Source organism: Gracilinanus agilis, chromosome 4 (genome assembly GCF_016433145.1).
Source record: "Gracilinanus agilis isolate LMUSP501 chromosome 4, AgileGrace, whole genome shotgun sequence".
NCBI lineage: Eukaryota > Metazoa > Chordata > Mammalia > Didelphimorphia > Didelphidae > Gracilinanus > Gracilinanus agilis.
This window is the reverse complement of record NC_058133.1, coordinates 240150278-240177771: the sequence shown is the minus strand read 5'-3', so window position 1 is coordinate 240177771 and position 27494 is coordinate 240150278. Positions and strand designations below refer to the sequence as shown.

The window sequence follows — 27494 nt, the reverse complement described above, 5'->3', positions numbered from 1 at the left end:
TTTTCTATGGACACGTGGGAACTATCAAACTACATTTCCCGTGGTCCAACGGGTTTCCGGTTCTGGTTCTTTGGGCGTGGGGACGCCTGCGTCCCCATGCCTAGGACAGTTTAAATGGGAGGAGAATCCGAAAGGAAGCTCTCTCTGAGCTAGCAGGTGTGGGAAGGTACAAAAGGTAAATATGGCAGAGGCAGTTTGAATTCTTACTGGCGTGTGGTCTAATGATTTTACCAGCATGGCCATGGCTTTAATTAAACTATCAATTTATATTATTGTATCAGTCTTTATCATTTTTAATCTTAACACTGTGCAGAGGCAGTTATAATAATATAAGATGAGAAGATCCTATAGAGCTTAAGATTCATAACTTAATTAACAATAATTATTCAACCCAAGTGATCAACCTAAAAACAGTTAAATTATAATCTTTGGTTGGGGTGACCTTGGAGCACCAAACAACCTCTGAATGAAATAACCTAGAATGAAAGGTGGCCTCCCTATAATAAGAATATGGATTAATCTTCCTCAGAAAAGGACCTGCAACTTTGATGTGAACTATTATAATGTTTATCACCAATGTCAATAAGATAATGGATTGACTTACAAATAAAAGATGAAGCTGGAAGCCCCCAAAAGAGGAGGCTGAGAGGCTTTTTCCTAGCCTTATCTGTATAAGTGGAGATTTTTGAACCTTGGACTTCATCCCTCATAAGTCCCTTGGTTTTCCCAAAATTCCCTTTAATCTCTCCTGCCCCTCCATGTTTGCGTGGTCACATTATTGTTTTATATTTGGCTGTAACTCCTCCCTTTTCTCTCTTTTTCTCCTAGGACTGGGCTGGGTGAGTTTAGCACTTTTTCCCTCTAGTTTTTTTATGTTAGTTTATTATTAATAAAACTTTACAAAATATAATATTTAGTTATTGACTATTAATTTCAAAATTCACATTATGGCTAACCACGATGGGATAGAATTCTCAAATATTTTTTTAAAATAGATTTTCAGTATAGTTAGTAAGAGAGCTGAGAGCTGGTTTCCTTTTCTCACCCTATGCTCCTGCGGGGTTTTTTTCTTTGCTTGCCACCCAGCCTGTCTGCTTTTGCCCCATCTCAGCCACTACAGACTCTGCCAGCCCACCAGTCGCCTGCTTTCACTGCCAGTGCCTTTTCACACCCAAGTGCTCCTGCCAACATTCCTCGTCACTCCCCGCCCAGCCTGCAACCTGCCAATCTGTTTTTTTTTCCAATGGAAGAGTGAGACCCCAATTCCTTCCTCCAGCCCACGTGGCTTTTCCAGCCTGCATTACCATTCTTTAAGCTGAAGTCTTAAGCTGATCCTGGACTCCTGGCTAAGAGAGACTTGCAACTCAGGATTTTTTTTTCCCACAGGAAGGGTATTTCTCTGCATTCTTTTTCCTTTTGAGAGCAGAGAAGTTCTTCTGAAGCAGAAGTTTTTGGGATTTTGTCTCTACCTTTTGGCCAGTATATGCAAATGCCCTATTGTTCTCCAGCAAGATTTTGCCTTTTTGTGTTTAATCTATAAACATACCCCATTCATCTTTTTTTTTTTTTTGAGGAATGCTTGAAACTCTGAAATAACAGTTTGAGTTGGTAGGGCTAAAAAGTGCAGTTTCGATCTGCTTTATTCTTTTCCAGGGTTTTTTTGTGCTGATTGAATACCTGGCAGTGGACAGCTTCACTAGACTTAAGATTCAGGGGAGAAATTCATCTCCTCACACCCCTTTGTCTTTTTGCTTTATCCATACCCATTATGAGGGTCATGCACACTATGCTCTGTGCAGAATTCTCCCTCATTATGACAAAATTCAGAGCTTTGACAAACAAAATCTGAATGGATGAAAATACTGGGGGAGGGGAAATAACCTTAAAAAGAGATCAGAAAGTTTATTGCTTGCTAATTATTTTCAGCTTTTCCCCTCAAGATAGTAAATAAGCCTATTGGTATTGGTAAAAAGGATTTTTTGACCATACTGCTTGTAACTGGTTATTTGCTTATATTATTGCATTTGCTGATTTCTTTAAGGTTTACATTCTTTAAGTTTATCTGTATTAATCAAATTAATATCTATTCTGTTATATGATTCTTTATCTGTACTGTTTCCCTATGATTTTACTGAACAACATATCATTGTAAAAGTCCATAAGTCTTATGTATCCTGGATTTGTCATCTTAACTACCAGGGTCACATGTTGCCTTAACAGTTTTTATTCTATCTTAACAATTGTATACAACTTTTGAAGAATATGATGCCTTATGAATTTAAATTGTAATTTATAAGAGGTCTTTAAAATTGACTTCATGATTTTATAGTAACTTCTGAATGGATGATAGGTTTATATATATATATATATATATATAAGAATGTTGTCTTAAGAAGTTAGAGAAACCAAATAGAAGTTTCCTACCCAAACTTTTTATATATTACACAGGAAGCCAAAAAGAGCTCCTGCTTGCTTGACATTTTAAGTCTTTATTTTAATTTATTTTCCCATCAGAAAGATCTAGAAATTCCTGGTGACATTTTAGACCCAAATAGGTTTTCATCAGCAATTGCCAAGGTTGAAAGATTTGCTATATCTATTGAATTTGTGACAAGTATTCATTAGTTCATAGGTTTTAAAATGTCACACAGCAACTCATGTGAATCCTATTATGATAGTGGGTTTGTTTGCTATTGTCAATAACTGAGCTATTGTTAATTTTGGGGGATTTTGGTACTTTGAATGTACATTATTATTGTTTTTTATAAATCTATTAGTCTGTAAAAATAATTTGCATTCACAGTAGTTCATGGCCAGGTTTAAAAAGGAAATTAGATCTCATTTTTTGAATGAGAAACTTTTTGCTGATTCTAAGCTATATATTTTTTATTTTTAAAACATTCTTTTATTTTTTTCCTTGTATGTGCAATACAGTATTTGAGTTTCTTTTTTCTCTCATTTCTTGTACTTAAAGTACATATAATCAATATTAATCCTTTTTGATTTTACAGTAATAACAGTTTAAAATACATTTGTTCTAATGTTAATGCATACCCAAAAGGCTTTAAACTATAGAATAATGCCATTGATCATTTAAATAATTATGGAACTTTGCTTAATGATTCTGTCTGATTCCAGAAGATTATTTAAAGAGTCACTGCACAGTGCTAAAGAAGCACAAAACCAACCTGCATAGTGCAAATCGAGCACAAGGCCAAAGAGATCAATCAATCCCAGTGGGATTAATGTAATTTTGAGCTAAGACAAGAGGACTTGAACTTGTTTGGGGTTCGAGGTCGAGGCCCTTAACATATGTTAAGATGCAGGACTTCCTCTGAACCACATTCTATCTGGGCACCTTATCCTGGCTACCATTCTGGCTCCTATATTTTAGTCCCCTTTTTCTGTCTTTTATAAGTGTGGCAAACTTTCTGTAGTCCTGGCTACTGTTTGAGTAAGCACATAATTACTTAAATCATTTTAGTTGGGCCCTGATTCAAGGACCTGTTATAGTTTTATTTTTCCTTTACTTAGATTTTTTTAGACATAAGACTTTGACATTTTCTATTTCATCCACACATTCTTTTTTTCTCTTATGTAGATTTTTTTCTATGTTTTTGATTTCTTCTGCAATTGATTCATAAACCTTATAACTCAGCCATGTATCCCTGAGTAATCCCTGTTTGTTATTATTTTCCTCAGGGGGCACTTTGTTATTATTGTGAACTTTGATTTGAATTTAGGAAATTTTAGGGGCAGCTGGGTAGTTTAGTGGATTGAGAGCCAGGCCTAGAGACGGGAGGTCCTAGGTTCAAATCTGGCCTCAGACACTTCCTAGTTGTGTGACCCTGGGCAAGTCACTTGACCCCCATTGCCCACCCTTACCACTCTTCCACCAAGGAACTAATACACAGAAGTTAAGGGTTTTAAAAAAATGAATTTGGGAAATTTTAGGCTAAGAAATTTGCTACCTCCCAGAATGCAGACAATGAACCTGTTTGGAGAAGATGCCATGAAAATGACTACAGAGACCACACACTGCATCAAGAAGATCCAGAATTGAACTTTGGGATGTGAATTTTAACTATAGGGGTAGAAAGCATTTGTTTTGAATGTATACTTTTATGCCAAAGGGGACTGCCCCAAATTGGCTTTTTTAATGTAGCAATCATTGATTTTGTTCTTTTTTCCCCCTTTTATCCACAAATTTTTGCAATTTATATGTTCATTATGTTCTTATGATCCATTGGGGAAACTGGTCTCCCAAAGGATCACAGGGGGTATGTATAAATGGACATTTTGAACTTTGGACTTCATCCCCCATAAGACCCTGATTTTTCCCAAAATTCTCTTTAATCTCTCCTGCGCTTCCACATTTGTGTGGTCACATTATTGTTTTATATTTGGCTGTAACTCCTCCCTTTTTTCTCTTTTTCTCCTGGGAGTGGGCTGGGTGAGTTTAGCAACTTTTCCCTCTAGTTTTTTTTTATGTTAGTTTATTATTAATAAAACTTTATACAATATAATATTTAGTTACTGAATATTAATTTTAAAATTGACATATCTTTGGTTCCATGTTTTTCTTCTTCCTTTCCTTTCTCTCCCTCCTTTCTATATTTCATGTCTGCATCTCCTCCACAGTTAAAAACCTGCTGGGTATTTATACTATATTGGTCACAACATCATGTTGACCATGTCACCTGGAGAATAGCTTGTATTCTTATAAATTTGACTTAGTTCTCTATAAATTTGTGAAATTAGACCTTTATCAGAGACATTTGTTATAAAAAATTTTCCCCCAGTTTGTTGTTTCCCTTCTAGTCTTGGTTACATTAGTTTTGTTTGTACAAAAGCTTTTAAATTTAATATAATCAGTGAAATCATTCATTTTACATCTTATAATACTCTTATCTTTGTTCATAAATTCTTCCCTTCTCCAGAGATCTGCCAGGTAAATTATTCTATGTTCTTCTAATTTAATTGTGCTATAACTATATCTAAATCATATATCCATTTTGACTTTATCTTGGTATAGGGTGTGAGATATATATCACTAATACCTATACCTAGCTATATACCTAGCTTCTGCCATACTGCTTTCAAATTTTCCCAGCAGTTTTTGTTAAATAGTAAGTTCTTATTCCAGAAGGTAGGAACGTTGGGGTTATCAAACAGTAGGTTGCTAAGGTCATTGAACCCTGTATATTCTATATCTAATCTACTCCATTGATCTACCATTCTATTGCTTAGTCTGTACCAGATTGTTTTGATGATTGCTGCTTTATAGTAATGTTTAAAATCTGGTACTGCTAGACCACCTTTCTTCACATTTTTTCCCATTATTTCCCTTGATATTCTTGACCTTTAGTTCTCCTAAATGAATTTCTAGTTCTATAAAGTAATTATTTGGTAATTTGATTGGTATGGCACTGAATAAATAAATTAATTTAGGTAGAATTGTCATTTTTATTATATTAGCACAGCCAACCCATGAGCAATTAATATTTTTCTAATTGTTTAGATCTGACTTTATTTATGTAGAAAATAATTTTGTAATTGTGTTCATATAATTTCTGGACTTTGTTGGTAATATATAGACATGCTGATGATTTATGTGGATTTATTTTGTATCTTGCAACTTCACTAAAGTTATTATTTGAACTAATTTTTTAGTTGATTCTCTATACCATCATATCATCTGTGAAATGTGATAGTTTAGTTTCCTCATTGCTTTCTTTAATTTATTCAATTTCCTTTTATTTCCTTATTGCTAAAGCTGGCATTTCTAATGCAATATTAAATAATAGTGGTGATAGTGGGCATCTTTGCTTCACTCCTGATCTTATTGGGAAGGCTTCTAACTTATCCCCATTGCGGAGAATACTTGCTGAAGATTTTAGCAAGATACTACTTATCATTTTATGAAATGACTCACTTATTCCTATGCTTTCTAGTGTTTTTAATAGGTGTGGATAGTGGATTTTGTCAAAGTTTTTTTCTGCATCTGTTGAGATAATCACATAATTTCTGTTAGTTTGGTTACTGATATGGTCAATTATTCTGATAGTTTCCCTAATATTAAACAAGCCCTGCATTCCTGGTGTAAATCCCACCAGTTCATATGAATAATCTTTGTGATATATTGCTGTAGTCTCTTTGCTAGTATTTTATTTAAAAATTTTGCATCTATATTCATTATGAAGTTGGCCTATAATTTTCTTTTTCTGTTCTTCCTGGTTTGGGTAACAGTATCATATTTGTTTCATAAAAAGAATTTGGTACGATTCTCTGTTTATTTTCCCAAAAAGTTTATGTAGTATTGAGATTCATTTTTCTTTAAGTGTTTGATAGAATTCACTTATGAATCCATCTGGCCCAGGGAATTTTTTCTTAGGGAATTCATTGATGGCTTGTTCATTTTCTTTTTCTGACATAGCATTATTTAAGGATTCAATTTCCTCTTTTTTTAATGACAATTGTGCTTTTGAGGAAGGAAAGAATGTTAAGTGCAAATTTTAAAATAAGATGAAAAAGGATCAAGAATAACAAAGTCCGGGGCAGCTGGGTGGCTCAGTGGACTGAGAGCCAGGCCTAGAGAGGGGAGGTCCTAGGTTCAAATCTGGCCTCAGACACTTCCCAGCTGTGTGACCCTGGGCAAGTCACTTGACCCCCATTGCCTACCCTTACCACTCTTCTGCCTTGGAGCCAATACACAGTATTGACTCCAAGATGGAAGGTAAGGGTTTAAAAAAAAAAGAATAACAAGGTCCAATAAGACCAGAAAGATTACATAAAATAAAAGCCAATAGAAAAATATCAAGAGGGCAATAAAATTATAATGTCTACTTTTACTGATTTGTGAATTCATTCTAAAACCTAGGAAAAAAGTTCACTTACATCAGTCCCTTAGGCCTAAGAATTTATGAGTTTTCATCCATGGGGCCTTTTTTTTGTTGTGGTCTAGAATCTATTTTGTTTTTGAGGTTTAGATCTGTGATTTCATTGTGGTGGATGTAGAAGCACTGATGCAGGTGATTAATCAGTCTCTCAGAAACTTGTTTGCATCACTGGGAGGTAAAGCCCACTGTCACGTAGCCAGCATAAATCAAAGACAGGATTTGGACATATGTCTTCCTGGCTTAGGTGCCTATCCTCCATTCACTGTGTCACATTATTTACTCTTCTATTGGTTGATACAAAATTATCATTATTCTGTTAGAACCAAATGGACCATTTGAGCTTCCTTTTAATATTTAAATGAATTTCATTTTTTTAAAAACCAAAGGAGCCAAATCTAATTAATAAAGTGAGTAGATGAGTTGGATTATATCAGATCATATATATATATATACATATATATACACACACGAGAAAACTAGACCTTTGCCTAAAAATGTTTGTCCAAGGTCAACAGATAGTAAGTGGCAAGACTAGAGTCCAAAAAGTATAAATTATGATAAATCTGTTTTAAAATAATAAAAATATTTTTTCAAACCCAGTCATTACTACATATATTTCACATGACAAATGGTCTCTAGTCCTTATGTTACATGACCATAATGGTTCATTCAGTGTTGTTGTAGTTATATCTCCATTTAAGCTTCTCAAAGGGATGAAGGGTATTTTCTGTTTCTTTTATATATATTGAAGGTACAACTTATACACTCAATAAATGTTGCCTGACAAATATTTATCTATTTCTAATTAGTTCCTTGGGATAAGGCTAAAAGTCTCCTTCCCTAGCCTGGTTATGTAATTATAGGCAGTAGGATTTAGAAAAAATGTGGGTAAGAAGAACATAACATTGGTGCTTGAGTTTCTTTATGTCCTTCAGAATCTGGCTCTGTGCCCCTAAGCATGATTTTGCTCAGGGATTATGAAAGAGGTGGATGGAAAAATCAATGGATTTGTATAGGAGCAGTTCTCCTTCCATATCAGAGTTCTTAAGGATCCAAGAGAGAGAGAAATAGAACAGGTTACTAAACATCAAGCATTGCCAGAGCTATGGAAACAATATGATTAATACCATTACCAAATACCAAACTTTCCATTTTTCTTAAGAGTAGAATGGGAGATCTTTATGAATGAGAAAGAACTTCTTTTCATATTATATTCTTCTCAGGAGGGAAGTCAAGGGGTAAGTGGTCAAGCCCAAAGTAATGGCATTGCTAATAGCTATTATAGCTTTTACTGAATTCTTTTTACCCAGTAGGCCTCGAAATTTTTGTACAGGTGGTAGAGAGAAGCAGTGCCTATACTCACATGGAGCTTTTAAAACTGCAAGGTGAAGGAAGGAAAAACCACAACAGAAATATACTTACACATGGCACATGGCATCCTCAAAAAGAACAAGATCCATCACTTGATTGACTTCATTGTGGTTCTCTAAGGCTTCCTCCAGGATTTGGGTAAGCAGTTCCCATGTCTTCACTGGCATATATTTGGGCTCACCAATACCATTTGCAAAGTGGCAGTACATATTTAATCTCCTGATTTCCTCCAGAGTCTTGTCCATATCCTATTAATGAGACAAGATACAGGATCCTCTTTTACTGATTCCTAAGAAATACCAACCAGCTCAGAGGCAAATAAAATGGTTTGCTTTTTGTTGCCAGGATTTTCTACTCTCTCTCACTTTGGCTTCCTGAAAAATCTTGACTTCCTGAAAATAATCTGTTACTGAGGTTCACAGTGGTATGTGATATCTTATTCATTAGTACCCTCAAAATGGGACTGGTGACAGTTCTTTCTAACTGAGGAATCTATCTGCTAGCAGAAGTGTCATTAGGAACAATTCTGGGGAATGTACAACTTTAGGGCAGCTAGATGGTGGAAGACATGAGTTCAAATTTAAATTCATATATTTACTAGTTTTGTGACCTTGGACAAGCCACTTAACTTCTTTTTGCCTCAGTTTCCTCATCTGTAAAATGAGCATAATATTAGCACCTACCTTGTAAGGTTATTGTGCAGATCAGATGAGATCATTTTAAAGAACTTAGCACATATAAGGAATGGTGATTTCAGAAAAAGCTGGAAAGACCTACATGAACTGATGCAGAGTGAAATAAGCAGAACCAGGGAAAACATGGTACACAGTAACAGCAATATTGTGGATGATCAAATGTCATAGACTTTACAACTAATAGCAATACAATGATCTAGGACAATTCTGAAGGATTTATGAAAAAGAATGCTATCCACCTCCACAGAAAGAACTGTTGGAATAGGAATACAGATGAAAACATATGATTTATCACTTCTTTATTTGAGTATGTGTTTTACAAGATTATTCCTTTACAAAAATGAATAATATGGAAATATGTTTTGCATGATAACAAATGTAAAACCAAGATTGAATTGCTGGTCAGCTCTAGGAGAGGGGAGGGAAAAAGAGAGGGAGGCAATTTGAATCATATAATTTTAGAAAACTTACATGGAAAATTGTTATCACATTAAAAATAGTTTTAAAAAAGTACTTAGTATAGTGTCTGGCGCATAATAAATACTATATACATGTTTATTTATTATTGTCAATAAAAATGATATATTCCTAGAGTCAGACTCAAGTTCAACAGTCTGACAACTGGGAGAAAATGTTGTGCTCATCTCCCCAATAGCTATTCTTTTCTCATAGCTTCCAAAAGGGTACCACTAAAAATAATCATAAATGTATAATTTAAGATTCCATGTTTTATGTTGCTAGTTTCTGTAAAGTCTGACTTCTGAAGAAAGTTTCATTAGTAATGCTTGGGTTGTATGTGTTGGTGTAGGAGTAACAATGATGGTTATTTCCTAATAGTCTTAAAATATTTGTAGATCATATATTTAGAGGTATGAGTGACCTTAGATAAAATCTAGTCTAACCCCTTGATTTTATAGATTTTCCTTGAGACCTAGAAAGGAATGTGACTTGCTCAATGTTATATAAGTGCAAATATAATTTCTTTATAACAAAGTTTACTTTGTGTGGATTCAGGTATAGTAAAGGACAAAGCATATCCCCTGAAATTTAGTGACCATGTTCAATAAAAGCCTTATAATATCAATAATATGGAAATAGGTCTTGATCAATGACACATGTAAAACCCAGTGGAATTGCACATTGGCTATGGGAGAAGGTGGTAGGAGGGGAGGGAAAGAATATGAATCATGTAACCATTGAAAGTTGTTTATAATTAATCAATAAAATACGAATAAATAAATGAAAATAAAAGCCTTATAAAATGTCAAATTTAATAAAAATCTATGAAACTAAGATAGTCTTCCCCTAAACAGTAAAAGACTAAATAGTCTTCTTTTTTTAACCCTTACCTAAGATGGAAATCTTAGAATCAATATTATGTGTTGGTTTCAAGGAAGAAGAGTGATAAGGGCTAGGCAACTAACTAGGGAGTAAAGTGACTTGTCCAGGGTCACATAGCTAGGAAGTGTATGCGGTCAGATTTGAGCTTAGGACCTTCTGTCTCTAGGCATGACTCTCAATACATTGAGTCATCTAGCTGACCTACTACCCCAGACTTACTCTTTAAGCCTTAGACACATGGACAGTTTTCCCCATTTTAAGAGATAAGATGAAGTAAAATATCTTGTCTGAGTCTAGATGCATAATAGATGAGATATAGAAAAAGGTCATAAAGAAAATGATGTGCCCAAAATGGAAGAGCAGGTTTTCAAAGGAGAAGGAAGAATCTTTAACCTGAATAGCTATTGAGAGCAGAGACAAATAGATCCACCCAAAAGAGAAGTGTGCATGGTTTGAACAGCACTCATTAGGAAACAGTTAGCTAGAATCTCAGCTCACATAAAGCAAGGCATAGTAGAGCTGAATTTGAGAGATAAGGACAAGTTTTCAAATTAGTCACAGTGAAAATAAGATAAAATTGCCTAATAAAACATGCCAGCTACTGGGGACAAAAAGAGTGTTTAGGAGAGAATGAGAGTGATGAATTAAGAATAAGAGAGGATGAATAGATGATTACTCACAATGGTGTTTAAATTTTATAGAGATAGCCCAGTCTTCTGTGAAAGGAGGATTAGACATTTTCTGGCAAATTTAGGTTTGATAGAAGGAAAACTTTCAAACAATTATAGTTATTCTAAGTAGAATGGGCTACCTAGGGTTTCTTCTCACTAGAAGTTGTCAAACAAAGAAGTCTGGACTCAGCTCTGGATTGCACTAGATGGTTTCCAAGGTTATGCACAAAATAATTATGCAGATGGATTAAGGAACATTGAAATACAAACAATATAGAATGGCAGACATCTGGATCAATCCCAAATTCAGTGCAATAAAAAATGCTACTGTCCTACTAAAAACATGGGAAAAAAATAAAGGGTCTATTTACTCACTCAAAGAATGATATAATACAGAAGACTGATTGTGACAGTACTAAGCTGATTTGTATTAATGAGGCAGAAATGTGACTCTGGGTTTTGAAAAATCTTAAACCACATACAGTCTGATAAAAATAATGAAGAAAAAGGGATGAGAAATATTCCACAAAATATATCTGGTACTTGTCTACAGATGCATACTAAATTTTTTCCATGTAGATGACTTAATGACTTACTGTGGCTAAAAAAAATCATAAGGTCATAGGATCAAAGATCTAGCACTTGAAGGGATTTCAGAGATCATATATTAGAACCCCCTTATTTTATGAAAAATGAAATTGCCTAATGGCCAGCCCTGAACTTAGGTGGACAGAATTAATAGACTGACAATTAGATTGGATGATAGGCAATATTGTCTATCATTGTCAAGTTTATACTTAACATTTCCTTATTGATATCAGAGCTTGTATTCTCCTTACAAATCTTTTGAGAACTCATTTCTATATGATTGGGGATGGAGTAAGTGTTTAGCAAAAGAGAATGCACAAAGTGACATCTAGAAAGACTCAGGGAGCCATTTCATTTTTAGCCATTCAGAATAAATAACATGACTCTTGTGTCATTTGGAATTATCATAAGCCCTGGGAGACTACAACTCTCAGGAAGCTCTCTGCTACAACTTCCCCTGACAACTCCCACTTCCTTTGTGGGACGTGTTAGAGAAAGTATAAAAGAGAAAGTTTGGCGCCTTTTCTCTCTCTCCAGCCTGGAACTCACTCTACCCTGGAGTCTCACTAGCTCTCTAGAGCCCAGAGGCTCTCAGATCCTGAGCTCTCTCTCTTGGTGCCTTTTCCCCTTTCTATCTACCTCCTAATTTTTCCTAGACCTTCCCTTTTCTAATTAAAATAAAACCTAGCTATTCTAAACCCTAAAGTTTTTCTCAGATCATTTATTGGAGCCCCTGAAGGGCTATGGTCAATTTCCCTCTGCAGGGGCTGGGACCCTACCTGCCTTTCCCTTCCCCTACCTTCCTCTCTCCTTTCTCCCATTCCTTCTACATTCCTCTTCCTCCCTTTTCCCTTCACTCTCCCCTCACATCCTCCTACCTTCATCCCTTCATCCCCCTCACACTCTTAAAGGTGGGATCAGGCTTCCTTTATGCAGACTGAATAAATTTTCATGGTCATTAGTCCATGACCATGAAACTTGATTAGGTATTCATATTAGGAAGGGGTTGTGGGGAACAGAATTGAATCTGAAGAGTATAGTTTGGCTGAAAAATTTAAACTTTGTGAGGAATTTCTCATTTCTAGACTAGACTACTTAATCTTTCCTGTGTATCTGGCTGGAAATTAGAGGGCCTGTTAACCTTTACCTAATTTTGCTACTTTTACTTAACTCCTATCCTTCCTCTCCTCAGATTTTCCTTTGTTAGTTAGAAGAAAAGTATCTATGATTTTATGGTACTGCAAAAACATTCAGTGTTTTTAACAGAGTTGAATGACTTTGTAATAATATCCTTCACTTAATCAATCATAGGGCCTGTTTTTGTAGATCTCTGGGCCTCTTGTCACCTTGTTCATTGGAGCACTTAAAATGCCAAGGGAAAATACTATCTGATTTACGAAAATCTATCAGGAGAGGCCAAAAGATGAGACTGACGCTCTTTCAAGGGTTTTTAGACTAAGATATGGGATATGGTTAAAATGATGGTGAAAGGAGCATGCCTGAAGTCACTGAGCTTGAAAATGCAATAGGAGACCAAGATGATGTCCTCTTTATGGCTAGTCAGACAAATTTTCTATCAGCATCCCTCTTGCCACCAGGAAGAATAGTTCTATTATATAGAGTGAGAGTTTCAAAAAAAGACCAAATGACAAGGCCCATCTGCTTACCTGAAATAGTTGTATTTTGAATTAAACATAATGTTGTTTGGTAACCATCTATTCATCCACTCTTATTTTCTCTCCAGTCTCTATTCTTTTACATATCCCCTTTCTTCTACCAACTCAACTACTCTTTCCTGCTATCTTATTTATCAAACCATACAGAAATTAAAAATTAAATAATTAAAGTTAACAACTAAATGATTCCTTTTATAATTATATAAAATGATGCAAAGTGAAGTAAGTAGGACCAGGAGGACAATTTATACAACAATAATCTTGTAAAGATAATTTTAAAAGACTTAGGAAATCTAAGAAAATCCAAAGAACTCATGATGAAACATACAATCTCCAGACAGAGCTAATGTTCTCAAAGAGTAGGGCTTGAAGCATATTTTTCCTTTTTCTTCCCTCTTCCCTTCTTTTACTTCCTCTCTCCTTCCTTCCTTCCTTCCTTCCTTCCTTCCTTCCTTCCTTCCTTCCTTCCTTCCTTCCTTTCGGATATGACTTTTGATAAGAGAGGAATTTGTTTTGCTTAGTTTTAAAAAATGATGGGAATAAAAAAGGGTAGAAAGTCTAAGAGAAAGAAATAATTTTCTTTCCTTTGTATTTTTATGTTCACTATTCTTGAGATTTTTTTCTCTTTTTTTGCACGTGTATGTATAAGTTTATATATATGTAATGTGGTCTGAACAATTTGGAATAATAAACACATAAGAGTTAAAGAGTATTTAGAGGATATGTAGTTTAGCCTTCAACCCAATGCAGAAATTTCTTTTTCCTTGACAGGTTAAAGTCTCTGCTTTAAGTAATGAATCCATTACTTTATTATGGCAGTACAGATCACAGTATAATTGTTAAAAACCTATCCCTCATAGTTATTTATGAATCTTATAGTGGCAATATGACATATGAAACATGGTAACTGCCTCCCCAAAAATACCACAAAAGTGTAGGGAATAAATGTAATGATGAGCAGGTAAACAGGGGCCTAGAGCTGGTATCAGGTGAGCAGGAGGATAGTGCTAGTTTTTAGGATGGAATGAGCAATCTCAGTTGGGCCTGAAGCTTATTTATGGAAGTACAAGGATCCAAACCCCGAGAACTGAGTGCCCAGTGAAACCTCACTGCTAGCCACAAGGCTCCTTTAAGATATAAGGCAGCCAGCCCCACCCTGCTGAGGAAACTGCCTCTTATTGGCTAATGGCAGTCTGGCAGGAAGTGGATGTAGAACTTCCTGCCCCTCAGCAATGGAGCTTGTTCCAGCCCTAACGGCTCAGAATCCCTGCCTGTTACCTGTCCTCCTAGCCTTTGATGGTAGGGAAATAACCACAGGATTCACTGGTTAAGGATATGGGGCTTAATTGGTAACTGGGGAAGGAATAAGGCAATGGTAAGAGGGTTAGGAAATGCTAAAATCTGTTGTTGAGGTTTATCTGGCTAAGGCTGGTGGAAGGTCCTTGGAAGGTCTAGGCAGACCGAGGGCAGCCAGCCCTTGGCCAGGGTGAAGCTGTGTCTGGTTAGGAAATTGAGTTGAGCTAGTAGCTAATTTGTAGATGATGATAAATAATAATAATGTGTTGCTCTAGTTTGGGTCATAAATCCTAATTTCCCACGTTCTCACTCCTGCCAATCCCACCACCCTTTACACCCGCCACCTGGGCCCAGGGAAGGGGTAGATGAGTGGACAAGTCAAAATCAGGTCAGGGAAGAACCCAGCTCTGGGTTTCCAGGGCTTCTTATACTTTCAGTTCAACTGCCAAGTGTCTCATGCCCTCTTCAACATTTCATCCAGGGTAACTGACAGATTTGCCCCAAACCAACATGGCAATGCTAAAATCCTATATTACATAAGCTATCCTCATTGACTTCATTATAGCATTTGACATTATTGATAGGTTGAGTCAGTGTGTTGTAGTGAATGAATAGAGAGTTGGTCCTTGGTTCAAGGCTTGTCTCTGAGACAACCTGGCTGTGAGACCTTGGGCAGGTCACTTAAACTCTTAATATCCTAGGCAACTCTAAGAGTACGAGTTTACTTGAACAGCTACTGATTTACATAGATAAAGAGTGCTCCCTACACAGATGAATCATAATTAAAGACTAAAGAAATGAGCAAATCTGACTCTGGCCAAGCAAATCTGACCAAGGCAATATGTCACAGTTATACTACTAAGAGAGTGATAAGGTATGTAGTATTTTTATATACATTTTATATGCAATCTTATTGAAACTGTCATTAGAATATGCTTTTGGAAACTTATGAAACTCTTCCAACTAACCATACTAAGAAAGAATTATTCAGGAATTGGTGTTTTACTATATTCTCATGGTACACATGCAAGAAAACATTAGAATATGGAACATATGAAAATATGTGGAATCCTTGGCAGAGTTAGGCACAGAAGTGAACTGAAGATCAAGTTCACCTTTTAGTTAGTAGAAGGGAAGACCTATACAATTCTTCATTATTAACCAAGGATTAAATTCTGCCTTTCAGGCAAGATATAATAGGTTAACTCATAAAACAGTGAGTCTCTCTCCCTTACTCTCTTTATCCTTGGAAATATTGGGGACTTGGCAGAAGATCGTTTTTCATTGTACAAGTTTCTTTCTCAATTCTAAGATTTGATTTCTGTGATTTGATGCAGAGTTTATTTCTTGGCCTTCAAATTTTCAGCTAGGTCAATAATCCAGGTAGGGCAGGAAAATGTTAAATTTCCCTTCTCTTTCACATAGCCTCATAATTTTCTCTTCAACATGAGGGTTAGATGTTTTCTGCTTTTTTTTTTCTGCAAAATTATCTTTCACTTGAATATCTCATACTTACATCAAAGAAATTATTTACCACTTCAATTTGGATTTTATCAAAGTTGTCAAAATCTTTGTCTTCAACCATCTTATCCCGATAAACCCGACTGGATTCATGGAGATAGAGCTTCACAAGGTCTGGTGGGGTTTTAACACTTTCCACTGTTGAAAAGAGAATGCCCTGCAAGAACAGAAAAAACATTATAATAAAGAGACAATTAGCTTTTCAATTGTGTTTGCATTCCACAAATGCTACCTATAAAACCTGGATTGTTTCATTCTTCATTGACTCATTCATTTATTCACTCATTTATTTAGTAATCATTTCTTAAGTATCGATTAATGTGCAAAAAATAGAGGTAATATGGCGTGGTTGGCATATTGGCCTTGGAGAGTTTGAGTTCAAATTAAGTCCTACTTCTGACATATCATAGCTGTTTGAGGCTAGGCAAATCACAACTTAATGCTCTAGGCAACTTTCTGGGAAGAATAGTTCCTGATCTGAATTGGTAGGAGGAGTTTCTTACCGGCCATTTAGAAAGACATAGTTTCAGGCCAAAAAATATTGTGCAAAATCACTGTGCTGGATATTAAAGTGAAATATGAAGATAAGCAAGATAAAATCCTTGCTCTCAGAGTTTATAATCCAGTGATCTAATACAAATGGAATATTTTTAAAAATTCACAAGAGAAGTTCCCACAAAGTGCTTACTGATTACTCCAAACCTAAATTTTGAAACAGTAGTTCAGACTAGATTTTACATATAATTCTAAACCATCATACTTATATCTGGTCTACAAATTATTCCAAAGTATTAGGTATTTGTATTAGGACTCTGGCCTGACATACTTTGGGAAATATAATCAAGACTATATTTAGCAATTGTCATTTTTTAATATCTACAATAGGAATTTTATGAGTGTGAAAATCCCCTTTGGAAGCCACTTGTCTGAGAGAAGCAAATTCTATTGGGTCAGTAGTGAAGGCCCATGTTTATGATAAATGCATACACTGATATCTTGTGGCACCTGGACTGTAGCATCAAATCAGATTAGTTTCAGGGGAGTCATGAATATGAGTAATTATAGTAGAAATTTAAAAGTAATTAAATACAATACAATTAAATTAAATACAAATGTAATTAGAGTGACTTAAGGGACTTAAAGAGGGTGGGATTATACTTAGATGAAAGGATCAAGGAAAGAGTTTTGGAGAAGTTACTGCTTAAGGTAGGTAGATATTTAGAAGAATGGGATTTGAATAGATAGAGGTGAGATTAAGAGTTAGGAGGAGTCTTAATAGGCTTAGGGTATGTGTGTGTTGTGCTTTGTATTTGTTAAGATATGGGGTGAGAAAGAACAGGAATATGTTTATAGACATCCAGGAAAGTTTTAATTTGATGTAATAAAGAATTACTCAAGGAGCTGATGTATACTGATGATTTTATTCTTGGGACACATATGCAAGAAAACATCTGAATGACTAAGAAATGCTTGGTATAGTTTGGCAGCTAGATTGGTCAGTGGCTAGAATGCCAGACCTGAAATCTGAAGTGTTGGGAGTCATTAAGATTCCTCTTTTGACCACTTTTATGTTTCACACATTTTCTTATTGAAAAACATTATAGCCTTCTAGGAAAACTTTAAGTTCTTAGTAAACCAGCACTTAATGAGTTAACAGCCTTTTTTCACTCAGCAGCGTAAAGCTGCAGCTGTGGGTATATCTCTAACTGTTCCAGGCATCCCAAGGTCACAGAGTGGCAAGCTCAGGCAAAATAACTTTTAGATAAAGTGAGGCTCATTTTTAACCTTGAAACTTTTTCTCATCCAGCATTATCTTCTTGGGAAAATTATTTGTAAAACCATAACTTTATTGTGCTTTGAAAAACCATGACATAACATCAACTTGACTGTGCAAATGTGAACCTTCTTTGTATGTGTGTGTGCAAATTGAGTTTGGTATACCTTATATAAATAAAATCCTAAACTAATTGCAAGAGACACAGCAGCAGTATGAGCTGACAGAAAGACATGTCCACTTCTTTCTTATCAACTAAGCAGTCCTTATCAGATTATCTGGAGATGTTTGACAGCTGTCATATTGAAGCTCTGGGAGCTGAGAGTTCCACCTTGATTGACAGGTGAAGACCGTTGGACCTCAGAATGTTCCCAGAGGCCATGAGGACAGGGGAGAAAATGGTTAGTGGGGGGGGGGGGATAAATACCCTGGCAGCCCCTGACATGGGAGTTTTTTCCTTTCCCTTCTTCTTTGGACCTTGGATCTGTGGACCCTAGTCTATTGGGAACTGAGACTTTGCTTGGCTAAGTCTTGCAAGAAAAGAACTCTTGTTTTGAACCCACTGACATTGATCGACCTGTATACAGACAGTGAATCCTCTGATTCTTCTGTCCCTAGACATTTAGGCATCCAAACCATCCTTAGATATCTAGGTATCCTGGTCACCGGGAGGGATCTGGGAAGTGGGCAGGAGAAGAAGAGGGTGGAAAGGGTGGTTCCTAAAGGCTGTAGAAAGGCATAACATCTGGCAAGAAGAAGGAACTGAGAGACATCATCCAACAGCTTGCTTGTTCTGGTTTGGCTGTGGCCAGGCTAAGCCAGAGGAGCTGAAGAACAAGCCAGAATCATTAACCAGCCTGCAGTCCTGAGGGATTAATATTGTCAAAAGATTAGTGTTAGAGTTTCCTATTCCTCTCCCCATTTCCTAAACATTCCTTACTTGTCATATATATATATAAACCCATCAAGTACCTTCCTGGAGTGGTTGTATCATCACTTCTCTGGGGAGGGAGCAAACACACTTCTCTCGGGGCTTGGCAATGTTACCAAGTCTTTCCCCTGAGCTTCTCACACTGTCCATCATAGCTAGCAATTGGCTATTTGCAACAATGTTACTCTGACTGTCTAGTTCAAAGTATGTCATAGTAAAAGGAGCATTGGGCATACCCCAAACTGCACCAAAATTTCAAAATTTTCAACATATTGGCACCTGAACAGGGACGTTGGAACATTGGATTCAGGTAAAGATTTGTCCCTCCCCCCAGACAACTCCCAAATTATGACGGTTTAGTTTCTTCCCAAAGAAGGGCAAGAAATCCAGAGTTTTCAGAACTCTCCCCTTAAGGGAAGACACTAGAAGTAAAAGAATAGATTAACAGGATGGGACACAGTGAATCAAAGGAAAGAAATCTTATCATTGATATAACTAAGCACACCCTCAGGAAATGGGGAGTAAAAATAAGTAAAGAATAGCTCACTAAGTTTCTTGAATTTGTTCAAAATTGTAGCCCTTAGAATTCTGGCAAAGAGTTGGCCATGATTTGAAAAATTATTATACTAAACAGGGATCAGAACAAGTGCCAGTAAAAATTTCATCAGCTGCTGAAAAACATAATCTTTAAGGTTTCAGTGTTAGAATCAGAGGAGGAGGAAAAGACTCATTGTAAATCAAACCGGAATTTTAAAATCTGAATGAAAAAACCACTAGCAGCAGACCCTCCTCCACCTAAAAACCTCCTTTCAAAAGAGGAAAGAGAGATAAAAGCAGAGGAGCCTCTGCTACTTGAAGCTCCAGCTCCACAGCCACAGCCCCAGAATATAGGATTTAAAGGAGCATTACAAAATGCACAGAAGGAAGGAGATGTTTCATTCTGTTTCACAGTTATTTTTAGAGCAGATGAATTGGATGATAATGAAGAAGTAGTTCCCACATGGGAGCCTCTTCCCTACAAAGTGTTAAAAGAAATTAAGACAGCTTGTGCTTCATATGGTCCAACTTCTCCATACAGTTTAACTTTGGTGGAGACTTTGGGGGGGGGGGATATGGATTACCTCATATGATTGGATTCAAACCACAAAATATTCCTTTTCTGGAGGGGACTGCCTTTTTTGGAAAACAGAATTTGATGAACTGGCAAAACAGAAGGCAGCCATTAATAAGAAACAGTGCATCAGAATTACCAAAGAAATGTTACTTGGAATAAATGGCTGGGAATTACATGCTGACCAGATTAATTTACCTAGATGAGTTTTAATTCATTGTATGAAGTGTGCCTTAGAGGCATGGAAAAGAATCCCCGTAACTAAGAAACTATCCATGGGTTTGGTTGAGATTAGATAAGGATCAGAGGAAAGATATTCAGATTTTATAGAAAGATTAAATCAGCAAGTAAAAAGATAAACAAATAATGAATATACAGCCCAGATAATAGTCAAAAAGTTTGCTTATGACAATGCCAATAAGGTGTGTCTGAGCATGCTTCAAAATGTTAAAAAATCTAGGACTATTAATGACTATGTGAAAGCTTGTGAGAAATTTACTCCATCATATATGCAGGGTATAGCCATCATGGCAGCCCCGAAAGGAAAAACATATTCTGAAATGATTAGGGGTTCAAAAACTGTACAAAGCTCTTGTTCCAATGCCCCTAACTCTTTGTGTCCCAGATGTGAGAAAGGTTACCACTGGAAGAAAAATTGTAATTCCAAATTCCATCAAAATGGTTACAGGTTACTTGATAAGAGATTTCAGGGAAGATAGAAAGAAGGCCAACCACTGGCCCCACCAATGACTAAATTTAATCCAAGAAGTCATCATAGTTTAGCCAGTTCCTTACTAGAATTAACTATTTTTCTGAATAATAAACTTTCTTTTTTCTCCAGATTTCTTTAGCCATGTAAGATGTGATTTATTGATCTGTGGATAGGATGTCTTATATTTGTTAGAGTATGCATGAAATGTCCAGGAAATATGCCTTTGACCAGTCTATGTGTCTATATGTTATGTGTATATGTTTCTGATCTGTTTTATGGTTGTGTTTGTCTGTGATCATAATGGAATCTCTTTCTCATTCATTCCAGAGGAATGGGAAAGACAGACAGAGGAGTTTGAGAAATTCAGAAAAATAACATCTATAATGGATTTCTGAGTGTTTTAAAATCTGATAATTTAATTGATTAAAAGAAATCATATTCTCTGCTTTCATTAAGGTGAGAATCAACAAGATAATTTGTATACATTTCTTCTTCCATTTCTTACTGGCCATAAGAAAGAGAACACAGAAATCATAAAGACAAAAAAGGGGACAGATTTGATCCTACCACCAAATTCTATCAACAGGTTAAATACTGAGGTATATATTTAATCAAAATTGCAAAAGATTTTACATGCAATCTAAGAAAAAAACTTATTCATACAGAAAAACAATGATTCTGAATTATGTACTGAAGTACAGAAGTGCAATTTAAAACTTTCTTAGCTAATCAAAACATCAGTTCACCTAAGTCAGTGATTCCCAAAGTGGGCGCTACCGCCCCCTGGTAGGTGCTACAGTGATCCAGGGGGTAGTGATGGCCACAGGTACATTTATCTTTTCTATTAATTGCTATTAAAATTTAAAAAAATAATTTCCAGGGGGCTAAGTAATGTTTTTTCTGGAAAGGGGGCAGTAGCCCAAAAAAGTTAGGGAACCACTGACCTAAATGTTTATCTGAGAGTGGTAAAAACTTTTTGGACTTCCACAAGTTTAATCTACCATTAATCACACTGATGTTAGTGAAAATATTAACTTGTAAATTATTAGAACAATACCATTGGCTTATATTTCATAATTAGACCCCCTTAAACAGAGAATGGTTCATGAGAAAATTTTAAGCCAAAATTGAATCATCCATGCTGCCTCAGTTCAACAAGAAATAATTTTGGACAGTCAAAACACATAGCTCCTTTTTCTCAAAACTCACAGCCCTTTCTCTAATTCATTAGGATACATGTTTGCTAAGAATTTGAATAGATATTGATGGTATAGAAAATGGAATTTCAGTTAATTTTAAATGTGCACAAAATTTATATTGGAAAAGTTATCTAGTAAAACTTTCAGAGTATAAAATATAGATTTAAGTAATTAAATTTGCCAAAAATGTTTATCAAACTGAATTTGATGATTGCAAATTATAAGTGCAAAGCATATAAAGATACTAGTTCATGATTTAAAACAAATATTAAAGAGGCAAGACTACAGGTTTTATTCTGCTTTAATCAGAGGTCCGAAAGAATAATTGGTATATGCAGGAAACATTGTTAAGAGATTTTAATCAGGGACAATTTGCATGTAGTGAAGTTTAAATTAATATTCATTTGGAAGTGATCAAAGTTTTAAAATAATCATGCAAATTTTATAAGTGCAGTAACTAAAGAGTTAAACAGATCAGACTACACAGCCTTGGACATATTTCAAAAGTAATTTAACCCCTTCTACACATAGGGAAGAGAGACTGACTATAATTATTTTCAGAAACAGGGAAGAATAGTAATTATCGAAGAGTGACAGTTTATACCAACTCAAAATCAGTAAAGTGAAAAAATTAATAAGAAGCTAATGTTAATTTTGTAAGTTACAGAAATATGGCTCAATTTAAGTAGTTATCTCTGTTTCAAATAATATTAGAAAATGTAAAAAATAATTATTGTAGCAACTTAAATATAAGCTTTAAGGTACTAGACCTTAGTCAAATTATGTCTCCTATGTTTCACTATTTCACTAATCCTTTTTAAAGGTTAATTGAATAGATTAGGATTAGAATTGAGATTATAAAGTAATAATTAAAGCCATTAAGAAAAAGACAATTCAAATATTATTCATCTATTATTGTAAAATGCTATTGAGAATTGACATGCAATATAACAAAAAATTAATTTGTATTCTCATAATATTTGTGATTTGTAGTAATGCATTCAAATCCAGAATATAAAATTATAATAAAATGCATAACCCTCATAATAATTTAGTTTCATAGTTAATATGTACTTGATTGTGATGGCATTAATATTATTATAATATCTTTTACTTTGTAGTGATGTTTATGCAATTATAACTAATTAACAAACTTGTTAATATTATAACAGCATAATTAAAGAATGCATTTAACTAGAAAAATTGATCATCTCAGTAATCCTAAGGGACCTGAAATAAGACTATTATTTGCAAATATTCTAAGGTACCTGGTCACAAATTCTGGAGTTTAAATCAATAACCTTTGAAGAGTAATTTTATATCAAAATAAAAACATGTAAATCTTACAGGTTCAATAATTTGAATAGTCAAAGAGGATCAGAAAAACAAACTGCAACTGAGGAAAGGAATTTTCCTTACTTCTAAAAACTTGGAACTTGTAACAAACTTACTAACCCCTTCCTTACAGTAAATTTAGAACCTAAAGGGGTAATTAGCAGTCTCATTGAATTTTTTCATTTTTTTTAACAGTTATTAATATTTATTTTTTAGAAAAGTTAACATGGTTACATAATTCATGCTCTTATTTTCCCCTTCACCCCCCCCCCAACATCCCCCTGACCCCTGGGCAGATGTGTATTTCCACTGGTTTTAACATGTGTCATTGATCAAGACCTATTTCCAAATTGTTGATACTTGCATTTGTGTCGTAGTTTCCAGTCTACATCCCCAATCATGTCCGCCTCAACCCATGTGTTCAAGCAGTTGTTTTTCTTCTGTTTCCACTCCTGTAGTACTTCCTCTGAATGTGGGTAGCGTTCTTTTCCATGAATCCCTCAGAATTTTCCTGGCTCATTGCATTGCTACTAGTACATAAGTCCATTACATTCTATTTTATCACAGTGTATTGGTCTCTGTGTACAATGTTCTTCTGGCTCTGCTCCTTTCACTCTGCATCAATTCCTGGAGGTCTTTCCAGTTCACATGGAATTCCTCCAGTTTATTATTCCTTTGAGCACAATAGCATTCCATCACTAGCATATACCACAATTTGTTCAGCTATTCCCCAACTGAAGGGCAAACCCTCATTTTCCAGTTTTTTGTCACCACAAAAAGCGCAGCTATAAATATTTTCCTACAAGTCTGCTTATCTATGATCTCTTTGGGTTACAAACCCAACAATTGTATGGCTGGATCAAAGGGCAGGCATTCTTTTATCACCCTTTGAGCATAGTTCCAAATTGCCAGCCAGAATGGTTGGATTAGTTAGTCTCATTGAATTTATTTTTTTAAACATTTATTAATATTCAATTTTAAAATGGTTACATGCTTCATGCCCCTACTTTCCCCTTCACCTCCTGCTCTCCCCCCACCCATGGCCGACACACATTTCCACTGGTTGTAACAAGTGTCCTTGTTCCGGGCCTATTTCCAAATTGTTGTTAGTTGCATTGGTGTGGCCGTTTCGAGTCTACATCCCCAATCATGTCCACGTCAACCCATGCGTTCAAGCAATTGTTTTTCTTATATGTTTCCTCTCCTGCAGTTCTTCCTCTGAATGTGGGTAGCATTCTTTACCATAAATCTCTCAGAGCTGTCTTGTGTCATTGCATTGCTGCCGATATAGAAGTCCATTACATTTGATTTTACCACAGTATATCAGTCTCTGGTATAGTGTTCTTCTGGCTCTGCTCCTTTCACTCTGCATCAGTTGCTGGAGGTCTTTCCAATTCACATGGAATTCCTCCAGTTTATTATTCCTTTGAGCACAATAGTATTCCATCACCAGCATATACCACAATTTATTCAGCCATTCCCCAATTGAAGGACATTCTCTCCTTTTCCATGTCTTTGCCACCACAAAAAGCACAGCTATAAATATTTTTGTACAAGTCTGTTTATCTATGATCTCTTTGGGGTACAAACCCAACAAAGCTATGGCTAGATCAAAGGGCAGGCATTCTTTTATAGCCCTTTGAGCATAGTTCCATATTGCCAGCCAGAATGGTTGTATCATTTCACAAACTCTACCAGCAATGCATTAATGTCCCAATTTTGCCACATCCCCTCCAGCATTCATTACTCTCCCCCTTCTTTCATTTTAGCCAATCTGCTAGGTGTGAGGTAATACCTCAGAGTTGTTTTAATTAGCATTTCTCTAATTATTAGAGATTTAGAACACTTTCTCATGTGCTTATTGATACTTTTGATTTCTTTACATGAAAATTGCCTATTCATGTCTCTAGCCCATTTATCAATTGGGGAATGGCTTGATTTTTTTTATGCAATTGCTTTAACTCCTTGTATATTTGAGTAATTAGACCCCTGTCAGAGTTTTTTGTTTTAAAGATTTTTTCCCAATTTGTTGTTTCCCTTCTGATTTTGAATACATTGTTTTTGTTTGTACAAAAGCTTTTTAGTTTAATATAATCAAAACCATTTAATTTATATTTTGTAATTTTCTCTAACTCTTGCTTGATTTTAAAATCTTTCCTTTCCCAGAGATCTGACAAGTATACTATTTTGTGTTCACTTAACTTATTTATGGTTTCCCTCTTTATATTCAAGTCATTCACCCATTCTGAATTTATCTTCCTGTAGGGTGTGAGATATTGATCTAAACCTAATCTCTCCCATATTGTTTTCCAAATTTCCCAGCAGTTTTTGTCAAAGAGTGGATTCATGTCCCAAAAGTTGGGCTCTTTGGGTTTATCATACACAGTCTTGCTGAAGTCATTAACCCCAAATCTATTCCACTGATCCTCCCTTCTATCTCTTAGCCAGTACCACATTGTTTTGATTACTGCTGCTTTGTAATATAATTTAATATCTGGTACTGCTAGGCTCCCTTCCTTCACATATTTTTTTCATTATTTCTTGATCTTTTGTTATTCCAAATGAAATTTGTTATAGTTTTTACTAATTCAGTAAAGAAGTTTTTTGGTAATTTGATAGGTATGGCGCTAAATAGGTAAATTAATTTGGGTAGAATGTTCATTTTTATTATGTTAGCTTATCCTACCCATGAACAATCAATGGCTTTCCAATTGTTTAGATCCAGTTTTATTTGTTTGGAAAGTGTTTTGTAGTTGTTTTCATATAATTGCTGTGTTTGTTTTGGTAGATAGATTCCCAAGTATTTTATATTGCCTAGGGTGATTTTAAATGGTGTTTCTCTTTCTACCTCTTGCTGCTCTAATGTGTTGGAAATATATAGAAATGCTGATGATTTATGTGCATTTATTTTGTATCCTGCAACTTTGGTAAAGTTGTTGATTATTTCTACAAGCTTCTTAGTTGATTCTCTAGGATTTTTTAAGTATATCATCATATCATCTGCAAAGAGTGATAGTTTAGTCTCCTCCATGCCTATTTTTTTTAACATTTATTAACATTCATTTTTAACATGGTTACATGATTCATGCTCCTCCTTTCCCCTTCACCCCCCGCAATCCCCCCAGCCATGGCCGATGAGCATTTCCACTAGTTTTGTCATGTGTCCTTGATCAAGACCAATTTCCAAATTGTTGCTAGTTGCATTGGTGTGGTAGTTTCGAGTCCACACCCTCAATCATGTCCACCCCGACCCATGCGTTCAAGCAGTTGTTTTTCTTATATGTTTCCTCTCCTGCAGTCCTTCCTCTGAATGTGGGTAGCGTCTTTACCATAAATCCCTCAGAATTGTCCTGGGTCATTTCATTGCTGCTGGTACAGAGGTCCATTACATTTGATTTTACCATAGTATATCTTCTTCTGGCTCTGCTCCTTTTGCTCTGCATCTATTCCCGGAGGTCTCTCCAGTTCGCCTGGAACTCCTCCAGTTTATTATTCCTTTTAGCACAATAGTATTCCATCACCCACATATACCACAGTTTGTTCAGCCATTCCCCAATTGAAGGACATACCCTCCTTTTCCAATTTGTTGCCACCACAAAAAGCACAGCTATAAATATTTTTGTACTAGTCTGTTTATCTATGATCTCTTTGGGGTACAAACCCAGCAATCGTATGGCTGGATCAAAGGGCAGGCATTCTTTTATAGCCCTTTGAGCATGATTCCAAATTGCCAGCCAGAATGGCTGGATCAGTTCACAACTCCACCAGCAATGCATTAATGTCCCAATTTTGCCACATCCCCTCCAACATTCATTACTCTCCCCTTCTTTCATTTTAGCCAATCTGCTAGATGTGAGGTGATACCTCAGAGTTGTTTTGATTTGCATGTCTCTAATTATTAGAGATTTGGAACACTTTCTCATGTGCTTATTGATACTTTTGATTTCTTTACCTGAAAATTGCCTATTCATGTCTCTTGCCCATTTATCAACTGGGGAATGGCTTGATTTTTTATACAATTGCTTTAACTCATTGTATATTTGAGTAATTAGACCCCTGTCAGAGTTTTTCGTTATAAAGATTTTTTTCCCAATTTGTTGTTTCCCTTCTGATTTTGACTACATTGTTTTTGTTTGTACAAAAACTTTTTAGTTTAATATAATCAAAACCATTTAATTTACATTTTGTAATTTTCTCTAACTCTTGCTTGGTTTTAAAGTCTTTCCTTTCCCAGAGATCTGACAAGTATACTATTCTGTGTTCACTTAACTTATTTATAGTTTCCCTCTTTATATTCAAGTCATTCACCCATTCTGAATTTATCTTGGCATAGGGTGTGAGATGTTGATCTAGACCTAATCTCTCCCATATTGT

The 27494-nt window shown here is 35.5% G+C and overlaps 1 protein-coding gene across 1 annotated transcript in view; it reads right to left on the bottom strand.

Annotated features, from left to right (window-relative positions):
* Window positions 1-27494, bottom strand: part of DNAH9 (dynein axonemal heavy chain 9) — an 858849-nt gene that overhangs the window by 354154 nt on the left and 477201 nt on the right. The window contains exons 41-42 of the mRNA XM_044675179.1: window positions 16054-16215; window positions 8322-8518 (exon numbers count right to left, since the gene is read on the bottom strand). Coding sequence (XP_044531114.1) covers window positions 8322-8518; window positions 16054-16215 — 359 coding nt within the window. The remainder of the gene's footprint in view (window positions 1-8321; window positions 8519-16053; window positions 16216-27494) is intronic.